Here is a 12,122-nt window from a genome sequence, read left to right as displayed (position 1 = left end):
TTATTTGATTCCACTTCCATTGTAAACCTAATATTTTGATGAAAAGTGTTGGCAAACTCTAAAATCATATCAGCATGGAAGTTTTCTTCAAACAATAAAAATGTGTCATCTACGAATCTTCTATGAAAAATAGGCCGAAATTACTCTGGGCATTGTCTAAGAAACAGTTCCTCGAGGTGGTACATAAATATCTTGGCAAATTTAGGACCCAGTGGTGAGCCCATTGCCACACCATCAACTTGTTTGTGCAACTTTTTGTCAAAAACAAGGTGGGCATCAATCACTGTAAGCTCAAGGAGGCTTCTAAAGCTATATAAATCAAAACCATTGAATATAGTAGTTTCACTAGGGAAAACTTCTTAAGTATAATTAATTTCTATTGTTTCCTTAAGGGGAGCCTTTGTAAACAGCGACTCAACATCAAAACTTGTCATGAACGTAAGCCCGACTAAATGCCTTCCTTGTTGATTTTTTCAAAATTTATTTTTTGTTTTGCTCTTTTTTCTATTATTTCACTGAGATATGTAGTGTTTTAATTTACTTTCAGCCTAAAGTGGCTTTACAGTCTTTATTTTACATTTAGCTCAATGACTGTTATATGAAAAAACTAAATTTCTTTTATTAGCCTATTTTAGCATACTTTTTGACATGGTAAAATTAATTTCATTTATAGCCCTGAAGATGGGAAAGGATAAAGGATTCCCGAAACGTTGGTACGTTAGCGTAAATAAAAAGAAGAAATTATCTCCAGTCGTCTTGCTGTCCAGTTCATTATATATATACTACATATATATATATATATATATATATATATATATATATATATATATATATATATATATATATATATATATAATGAACTGGACAGCAAGACGACTGGAGATAATTTCTTCTTTTTATTTACGCTAACGTACCAACGTTTCGGGAATCCTTTATCCTTTCCCATCTTCACGGCTATAAATGAAATTAATATATATATATATTATATATATATATATATATATATATATATATATATATATATATATATATATGATACCCAAAAGCACTGTACAGATAGCTGCCAGCAAGGCCTGGGATAGGTGGCAGTAGATGCCTCACACTGACACATTAAACCTTCTTAACTGAGCATGAACTTACCTTAAGAAACTAGAAGACTCTGTCGCCAGGAGTATTCCAGTAATCCTTCGATAATCCTTCGACACAGCCAGTGTCAGTAGTAATAGCTACAATGTTACAACACAATCCTTTTTTTATTGGTAAAACTGAAAAACGGAAGATTTTGGTTAATTTATAAAGGATTAGTAATATGCAACCTGGACTGCTAAGTCAATTGAATTGAAACTAGAGCAACTGCTTAGGTGCCTTAAGAGAGTTAACGTTAATTAAGCATTGCCTTTGATCTCACTACTGAACACTAGCTTAATGGCAACAAAGTAACCAATTAGCTGCTAGAAGAACGTATTTTGATAATGGCAGACCTACATGCTTCCTGTTTAAACAGGTGTTGAACATAATTATAAGTTGAGGGACTTATATACTTTACATGATACCGATTAGCAGTCCGGTATGGAATGGCTATAATGATGTCCTTCCCAGTCAAAACAACAGCTTCCATGTAGCCTTTATTTCTTCAAGTTCATCATTGAATTCTATTCACTCAACTTTCCAAGATAACGGAAGCCTTCTTACATCTCCTATCGAAGATGCTTTGTCAGGTACAACTCAGTGATAGCATATTTACTCTTTTTGCCACATGTGAGACCGAAAAGACACAAATTAATAAACTGAATATTTGCTTTGCATGTGATGATAACAGAATTTTCCCAATGTCAGTTTCAGGAAGTATGGGAAAGTTAAAATCCCGTGTACAATGTTCACTGTTTGGAGTCATGATACAAGAAGAGATGAAAAAGCCCTCCATCCTGTTACCAACTGCTACTATATAAAGGGAAAAGCACTTGAACACCAGTGCATTCCTCGATAGTGGGGGTCCCAGGGGACATTCTTGCACCTACACTTGTCACAGATTTGGTACTATGCCCAGCCATGAAAAGGAAGAAGAAACTAGCTACCTTTCCAAACAAAGAAGAAACATACCTCTGTTTGGTTTGGTTACGTGTGTATCTTAAAAAACAGAGGAATTTATATAAATTCTTTGGCCACAGAACACATAGAGGCCTCCAGTAAGACTCATGGATAGCAACTTCGCAAGGAAGTTGAGAAAAAAAGAAACTTACAGCAAATAATGAAGGAATCATTGACGTGCCTCCGATTTGCAATAGGTTTAGAATTTAAAGGACAATTACATAACCATTTATTAATGAAAACTTATTTCAGTATAATTAAGGATCTCTATGGAAAACTCACGTTCTCTGGAATTTGCTTGAACCTTTAAAGTGAGTGTAATCTATGATACAAACTAAATAATATAGGTTGTATTAAAATGATTTGATTTTTCATAAATAAGTTACGTTTTTGAATTTCCTAAACAATAATAATGAGATTAAAGAAACAAAAGATCCTATGATACATTATATATCATATATATATATATATAGATATATATATATATCTATATATATATAAAATAGGTATATATATATATATATATATATATAGTATATATATATATATATATATATATATGATGTATGTTAGATATATATATCTAGATATTATATAATATATATAGATATATATAGTATATAATATATAGTATATATATATATATATATATATATATATATATATACATACATAATATATATATATATATATATATTATAATATATATATATTATAAATAAAAATATATATTATACCTACATATATATATATATATATATATATATATATATATATATATATATATATATATATATATATATATATATATATATATATATATATATATATATATATATATATATATATATATATATATATATATATATATATATATATATATATATATATATATATATATATATATATATATATATATATATATATATATATATATATATATATATATATATATATATATCGTATATATATATATATATATATATATATATATATATATATATATATATATATCAAGTGAAATAAATAGTTTAGAGAAAGAAAGAAAAGTAAGTGATTACTGAAACCTGCTTCAGTTATTTAGTGATTCGAATGGTGATTTTTTTTTATAATAATTCAAGTATTGTAATCTATTTAAGTTTTACGAGTCACTAAGGAGAGAACTGTATTCAATGGCTGGGCAGCCTAAATATGAGTAAGAAGCTGAGTCTACAAATTTATTGATGTAATCAGGCAACAAACAGACTGGTCAATAGCTCTTGTGGGCAGAAATGTAGTGCCTGACAAGAGGTGAACAAAACAGAGGTCACAATTCAAACACTTGTGTTTGTTGAAGGATGAAAAGATGCACATAAATCGGTGTACGTGCAAGACACGACTGAAGCTATGGTACATATGGCTGAAATGCTGACATTGTAATGCTTGTGGTAATAGTGATACATTTAACATAACTAGCAATTTACCAATCCTATCTAAAAGCATATTCATCTGCTTCTTTACTCAAGTGGCTCACTAGTGTTTTTTTTAACTGCTAAGTCTATAGGCATAACCAGCCCTGTTTCACAGGCAGAACCAGCTCCGTTCAGGGAATACCTTCTCACCCTCACCCCTTCGGAAGGGGAAAGGCAGGATGAAACTCCATTATGAAGCATCTTAGAGGTCCCCACTATAACCCTGCCAAGTTTCATGCCCATTGGACCAGCCGTTTGGCCGTGATTGAATGACAGACGGAAGGACAGACAGACTGACAGACATATTGCCCATTATAGTATGTTAAGATAGTAATATGAATGAAAATATATGCACAAAAGATGAGTGACATATGCTGTGTTTCTAGTAAACGCATATTTGGTGAACAGAGATATTTGTTGTGAGGACATTAGCCGGCCAGGTAAGATAGAGGTTTGTGGGTCTGCATGGGACTCCGCATGACTCTCCAACCCCCTCAGGAGAGGCCTACAGTTGTAGGTCTGTGTCTGGAAGGTATGCTGGGTTTAGGTGGTCTATGGAGACCCATGTAGTTCTGCAGTCCACTACCATTTAGTAGGCTTGTGTCTCTCTGGATGACATGGTATGGTCCTGAGTAGGCTGGGGAGAGGGGGCTCTGTGTGCATCTACCCGTATTTTGCGCTTTGCAGTTCACTAGAGACGTACATTTTCCTGGCCATGTGGTAAATCATCTTACCTAGTATTATTCGTTCTAATGCTTTGTGGGCGTGTTTGATTTTCAAAGACTTTTACCAGCAATGTAATTGCTTGGCTGTATAAGGCTTCTGCTGGATATGCATTGAATGCCTCATGTGGTGACATTCTCAGGCCCAGTAAGGCCCAATGTAACTCTTTGCTCCAACTCCCACCTTGTGATCTTTTTTGATGATGCCGTTAGCCTCTGGGTTGTAGACCATGTGTATTATCTTTGTTCCCAAACTGTCTGCAAGGGCGTTCCATAAGACAGACGTGAAGTTGGCCGCTCTGTTTTTTATGATGATCTATAGGATTCCATGTCTGTAGACCCATCTGATGAGAGTTTTCATACAACTCCCCGCTGTCTATTGCCATATTGGTATTGATTCGGACCACCTGGTATGTCTGTAGATGATAGTGAACAGGTATCTGTACCCCTCGGACATGGATGTGGATAAGTCAGCGGTGTGTTGCATGTAACTCTCCTATTCTGCTCTATATGCCGAGTGATTTTTTATGTCTGACATGGAATGCATTCTTTCGTCCAGTTTTTTATGTCCTTTTTCATTCCCCACCAAATGTACTGCTCTGCTAAAATTTAGGCAGTTGAATGGCCTGATGGTTAGGACAGGTTGTAGGGTAGGTTGAAAACCATTTTTCTATGGGCAAGGCTTGTTTTGCAGGCAATGGTCATCTTTCCATTGTTTATTGATAGATTGCTCCACTTAAGGGTAGGGTTGTCCAGTTGCAGTCACTGTAGGTCTATGTCATCTCTTTGCACCTCTGCTATTTCGGGATAGGCTATCCTGAGCTGAATGGTGTTGACACAATTTCGTTGAAGTGCATCTGCCACGGTGTTTGCTAAACCCTTCAAATACTTGTTGGTGTAGGAGTTTTCAGATATTGCTGATTGGTGACACTATTGTCGTGCTGACCATGTGTCTGCTGTCTTTATGAAGGTATGCAACAAGGGCTGATGGTCTGTTTGTACGATAGACTGTTATCCCTTGAGCATGTTGCAGAAGTGATGGATGGCTTTGTGAATTGCTAGGAGCTCCTTGTCAAAGGATGAGTACTTTTGTTATGCTGATGTCAACTTCTTACTGAAGAACACTCAGGGACAATAAGCATCATCTGTGTCCTGCTCAAGTACAGCACCCATGGTCATGTTACTCGGGTCTATCGTCAAAGTGATGGACCTATGGTGTGGAGGAAATATGAATGTGGTGGCAGAGGTCATTGCTTGCTTTGCTGAAAGAAATGCATTATCTTGATCTTCTGACCAACTTAATTTTTTTGGTTTTGCTCGTAGGCATTGGTAGATTGGATTCATGATTTTAGCAATATTTGGGATAAATCTGTGGTAATAATTAGCCCTGAAAATTCTTGTACTGCTTTAATTGTTGGTTTTGGGAAGTCGATAATTGCTTTAACTTTCTCTGGTAGTGGTTTAATGCTTTCTGGGCTTACTTGAAGTCCCAGAAATTCTGCTGTTTTCTTTGCCCATTCGCATTTGTCATCCCTTCCTATGATTTCATTTTCTTTAAGTATTTGCATTACCCCTTTAAGATCTTTAAGGTGCTGCTTGAGGTTAGGGCTAAATATGTGGATATCATTGATGTAGAACATACAGAAGGGAAGGTTGCCTATCAGCTTGTCCATCAGTCCTTGGAAGGGTGTCCCTGCATTCCATATCCCAAAACAGTTGTAGTTGAATGTGTATGTGCTGAAGGGGGTGAGGATTGCAGTCTTTTCTATATCTTCCTTCACTAGTAGTTCTTGGAAGTGTCCCTTCAGCAGGTCTATTTTGGTGAAGGTCTTTGCTTTGTTCATCTGGTTGGTTATGTCTGCTATGTTTGGCAAAGGGCATCTGTCTGTCTTTGTTTTGAAGTTTAGTCGTCAGTAGTCTCCATGCGGTCACCATATCTGTTGGGTTTTGGTATCATGTGAAGGGGGGATACCCATGGACTGGCAGCTGGTTTTTTTTGGTATATTCCTGCAGTCTTCATTTCCTTGAACCCTTGTTTAGCCTAGGTGAGTTTCTGAAGCATGAGTAGCCTTCCTTTTTTATGTAGTGCTAGATGTTGTGTTTTGCTGGTTTGGTTAAGACATGCTGCAGGTCACCTTTGAAAACCTCTTGGTAGTCTTGTAGAAGTCAACGTATATCTGGTTGTGGGGTACATGGCGTGATGGGGCCTGTTTGTCGTCTCTGCTGTTGTGGTGATGGTGTGGTGGTGGGTCATTTGTGCAGCTGTCGATGAGATGATATATGGGTTGTTTTTGGAATTAGTTGTTTTGATGCTATGTCCAACTGCAATCTTTCCTGTTGAATGACAAATTATATCCTGCCTCCAGTAAATGTTGAGTGGTGCTCTACTGGCAGTGGATAGCGGAGGTTGGTGGGTTGGGTGGGGTTGAGTTGTTTGTGCAAGCCGGCTAGCACAAATGATTTGTATGCCCTGGTGTTGACGAGGAATTTTGTGTTTGACCTTTTGTCCCTGACGATGAAACATTGCATTCAGTAAGCAGGTGCAGCTTCTCGTACGAGGCAACCGGTCTGCTCACCGCTTATGTTTAGTTGGATCTCCAACCCTCTTGCATGTCTTTTGAAAACAGACAGCATTTGTCACATTTACGGGCCTTCCTTCCAAATCTCCAATGGAAGTAGTACATTCCCTCCAGTGGTTCGTCTTTTTTCTTTCTGGTGTTCCTCTTGATGAATTGCTTTGGGAAGTTCTGTTTTGGATGAGGGTGGCCTGTCCCTCTGAGTTGCTGTTGGATTCCGTGTCGGTTGATTGCTGGGACCGTTTCGCTGCTGCTGCTGTTGGTGGCTGGGTGGCCGCCACTATCTTGTGGGCCATGTGTACTACTGTTTGGTGGGGCAGTTTTGTGAAGAGGACCTCTCACAAGATATATGGCGGGCAGCATTATGAGGCACTGCAACTGCTTGTAGACATGTAATGGCTGCTCGGCTCCTATGGCTGTTCCCACGTTGTTCAGGAATTTCTTGGCTCTTAAGGATGGTGGCTTGTTGAAGGATGACTTCAACTGGTCCTTCAGTAACTCACAGGTGACAAGGGTGTGAATTTCTGCGACTTGCTCGAAAACGCCGTCTAGCAGGAATTCGAGGACGGTGTCTGCTTTGTGTGCTGAGGAGGTAATTTTCTTTAACTGGAATATTGTCTCCGCCCTGAAGAACAAAGCCTCTGGGTTGTGGGGCATGAATGGGGGCAGACGCATTGAGGCGGCAACGATGGTGCTGCTGGAGAGGGTAGCATCGTTGGGCTGGCATGTCTGGTCATCTCCTTGGTCACTACATTTCCCCTTTCAAGGGTAAATGAAAGCCTGACATGAGGTGAACAAAACAGGTCACAATACAATCACTTGTATTTGTTGAAGGATGGAAAGTTGCATATAAATCGATGTACAAGACACAACTGAAGCTATGGTACATATGGTTTAAATGCTGACATTGCAATCATTGTAGTAATAATGAGTACATTTAACTTAACAATGATATGAATGGAAATATATGTACAAAAGATGAGTGACGTATGCTATATTTCTTGTATACGTGTGTTTGGCGAGCAGAAATGTTTGTGACAAGATTAGCCGGCCATGTAAGATGTAGTTGTGTGGGTCAGTGTGGGACCCTAAAGGTGTATACCAATTTGCGTCAGAAGTGTTGTGTTCGGAACATGTGGTAGTTCAACGAAACTGTCGTCTACAACCTGTTAAGGACAGAGGCATAAGTTCAAAGACCTTTTCACCTTCAGGTAAATCACCCTAGTCTTCCACAATACAAAATTTTCTCTTCTTATGCAATATCAGTCCTAATCATTGTGATTCCAGTACTTATGGAAAGATCGTTGTTGAAAAGATCGTTTCAGTTTGCAGTTAAGAAACTGTAAACTGAATATAAACCACCCAACCTTTACTAGGAAAGTGTTCTAATTTAACATCATTTTTATCCCTTCCCGAATTGCAATATGTTGAGGTTATATAATTTTATGAATTTTTTAAACGTATGAAAACCTATTCATAAATGACATAATTATGTCCAAAATGTTGTGCAATAGAGACCAAAGAAAGGAAGATAAAAGAAAGATCTTTCACTTAAATAATAATCTTGGGTGATTATATTTTAATGGATGTTTGATAGCGTTGCATATATTTTGATTGCTTTTCTAATGAATTGCTTGTGTTGTATTATCTTAGACGCACAGAATATACTGTAAGCTAAAACGTAACGAGCACCGAATAAGTAAATAAATAAATAAATGTATAACTGAATCACGAAAGTTTGGAACGTGATAAATTCATAAATAAAGGTATAAGCCACGAGGGAAAAATAAACAACGGAGTTTCCGCAAGATCTTTCAACGTTCAACATCCTTTACTTGGCAGTTCATCTGCTATGTAAAGAACGTTGAACGTCGAAAGTTCTTGCGGAAAATCCGTTGTTTATTTTTCCATCGTGGCTTATACCTTTATTTAAATAAATAAATAAATAAGGTAATGAGTAGACAAAAAAGTTATTCTTGTATTCATTTCTCATTCCTTCACAGAATAGGTGCTCCAAACTCACATCATTCTCCACCAACACAACCACATGCTTGCGAAGCGGTGAGTATCTTTAAAATAACTGAAATGCCAATATCCAATATTATCATTTTTAAGGCCATCATGAATAATTTGTTTACAGCTTAAGCAAAACTACTGATTGTTCTGAAAATAACTTAGATCCCGTTTGATGTTGAGAAAGAATTCTCATATCTTATCTGTATGCAATTCCTGAAAAATCATGTTAAACAACTTTCTCTAAGATTTATGAAGAAGCATAATATATGAAGAAACCAATAAAAGTCAGAAGAATAACCGACCGTAACTCAGCTACAAGTAAATGTCATGAGAAATGCAATGACACGAATACTCGGAAAATAATTTTGTCCTCTTTATTGTTTTTGCAGTCAAGAAGATGCTCACGGCGAAGCTAAGAATCTTCGCAGAGGAAGAATTCTGGATACTATCATGTGTGATCATCGTGTTACTTTAAACTCAAAGTCTGTTGATTTATGTTTGTTTTCTTGAAACGTTAGTAGGTTAGGCGGAGCTTCTTAGTCGCGCTTTTATTTGTTAGATGAAAGGAATCATTTCGTACTAATTTCAATAGCTTAACTTCATTTTCGATATATATATATATATATATATATATATATATATATATATATATATATATATATATATATATATATATATATATATATATATTGTCGAGTTATGGTTTTTATATTTTATAATCCATGAACTCTGGTTCTTTTAAAATTATATATGATTGTTCATTTTTAAGCTTTCTTGTTTAATTTTTAATATAAAGGTATAACATGAAAAATTCTATTAACTTAAAATATATTTACAAACTGAAACATACAAAATTAACAAACTTCATGTATAACACCAGGAACTTTATAATATAAAGGTCTAATGAAGATCTTGCGAAGATATAATCAGGATCAGGAAAAGTACTGCACGTGATTACAATCTGACGAAGAATCAGGAGCGTCTTAAGATGAAATAAGATCCAAGGACCAAGAGTCTAGAGTCTAGGATCAAGAATGGAGAAGACTGACCAAGGTCTAAGGAGTTTGTTACGGGTGGCTAGGTGTCAGGTAGTCATTAGAGAAATGCCGGGGACTCTCCATGTTAAGAAAACAAAATCAAACAAGGACAACCAAATAAACAAATAACTTCTTTAGTCCATGGAGTGAAAAGATACACAAGAGATGGCAGCACAGCATTCCTCGACAAAAACAAGGACAACCAAATAAAGAAATAACTTCTTTAGTCCATGGAGTGAAAATATAAACAAGAGATGGCAGCACAGCATTCCTCGACAATATATATAGTATATATATATATATATATATATATATATATATATATATATATATATATATATATATAAACTATATATAAATTAATATCATTCCAATTATAAAATATTGCTAGCAATAGACTCATCATTATTTCACAGAAACTGGAAGCAAACCATTTACTACCTGTCCGAAAACTACTTTTCAGGAAATTTGTTAAGCTTTTATGGAAGTGACTGAAAAAAACGTAGTTAAGCAGATTGGTTAGGATTTGGGCTCGAAAGAGAAGTTTGCCAAAAAAGCAACAGAACCTAAAGACAACGATCGATTCAGCACTGAGTTCGCAGAAGGAGGTTCTACCATAGAATTCGAACCAAAATTAATGACCTAACAGGATACAATCACTACGACACTGATTTTTCTCGTACACTGAGATAATTGCAAGATACTTCCTATGCATGCTGTGATATGAGTAGCAATATTGAATAAATGTTCACACAAAAAAAGAAAAAAACAAGGTGATTCCGCTTCAGAGTAATTAAGTGCATTAGCTTTACCAAACCTTTTATGATTATATGGAAAACCGTTATTTCAGAAGAAAATATATATGTGAGGTATTCTTAGGACTTACCGGATTCGCGTTGCATCTTTATAACAATTAATAAGTGAAATGATGTAAAGAAGAAGCTTTAAATGTTCGTGCGTTGGATTTGGAGTGAAGTAGTAGAGTAAAAGGTCGGCATTAGCGGCAGTAAGGTAAATATTCACCTCATAGCCATATAATGAACCAGTTAATAGTAAATACATAATCAGATTAATTTGATTTGAACTCAGTCAATAATTCATGTTCTGTTTTCTTGCATTTATTGACTGAAGAGTTGCCTGGAAATGTTTGAGTCACTGAAATGTTGAACATCATCATTACTTAAGGCTTCACTTACTTCTGAACAGGGTGTTGAATGTTTGCGGCCCAATCACTCGGGTTATTGTTAATTCTTCGTATACACTGCGGGATGTTAGAGCAGGAGCAGATTTAAATATTACACGAGAATCGCTTGATTTAATCGCAATATAAACTATTCGTTTAGAAATATTATCAATAACTTTGAATAATGATGGTGAAGAGAAGACTCATAAAAGTTTTGGTGATATGTGAATTGTTGATGAATCTTGAAAATAACAATGACTAAAGGCAACTGGTCGTCGACTATAGTTATCCTGTTAAAAATCACTCATGAATATTCTTTGTAAACATTAGGTGATGTGATTAAATTGTTGAAATATTAGAAGATTATATATCCTTATACTATATCATTACATGAAAATATCATCATTCAACTTTAATTATCCACCATGAGAATAAAGATCTGTATTTTTAATGTGATCACTTTAAATTCCCGATTCTTTTTCCATAGTTTACTTGTACATTGACATAAAAGTTGTCACGAAAAACCATTTGCCTGGATATATACTTGACCTCGTCAGTGATATGTGTAATATATATACATTTCGAAATATTAATTAGTAGCAGATTAAGGTCAGCATTCGTATTTGTTTCCAGATGAGCAAGGAATAGGGTACTATATTTTCAGACACTGCCGGGGCAATATGTGGGTCATTATCATTCATCACTGAAGTCAATTCTTGAGGGGAAAAGGTTTCATTTGTAACTCGGCATTGATATCATTATTAATTTTCTGAACTCTGCTCTTTCCGGTGCTTGAATTGGTAATGCTCCCAGGAGCTTATTCTGATGAACAGATCTGTGAAACTTCTTTAGAGTATTATTTGTTTGTTAATTGTTTCTTGTGACTTTGTAACGTCAGATTGAACTAATCAATTCCACATGCATAATGGTTTCCACCATTCAGATTTGCCACGTTTATTGGATAATTTTTCTTAAATGCATAGACTTATTTCATACTGATTATGCTCTGTCCACCATCGTCAAGACAGCCTGAAATTATATTGCAGCAT

The 12,122-nt window shown here is 35.5% G+C and overlaps 1 protein-coding gene across 1 annotated transcript in view; it reads left to right on the top strand.

The window, feature by feature from the left end:
- Nucleotides 1-9,476, top strand: part of LOC135205697 (uncharacterized) — an 82,330-nt gene extending 72,854 nt beyond the window's left edge. The window contains exons 9-10 of the mRNA XM_064236672.1: nucleotides 8,841-8,898; nucleotides 9,243-9,476. Coding sequence (XP_064092742.1) covers nucleotides 8,841-8,898; nucleotides 9,243-9,269 — 85 coding nt within the window. The 3' untranslated portion in view covers nucleotides 9,270-9,476. The remainder of the gene's footprint in view (nucleotides 1-8,840; nucleotides 8,899-9,242) is intronic.
- Nucleotides 9,477-12,122: the final 2,646 nt, after the last annotated feature.

This window comes from Macrobrachium nipponense, chromosome 11, assembly GCF_015104395.2.
Source record: "Macrobrachium nipponense isolate FS-2020 chromosome 11, ASM1510439v2, whole genome shotgun sequence".
NCBI lineage: Eukaryota > Metazoa > Arthropoda > Malacostraca > Decapoda > Palaemonidae > Macrobrachium > Macrobrachium nipponense.
The sequence above is the reverse complement of the archived record's forward strand: the minus strand, read 5'-3'. Positions and strand labels throughout refer to the sequence as shown.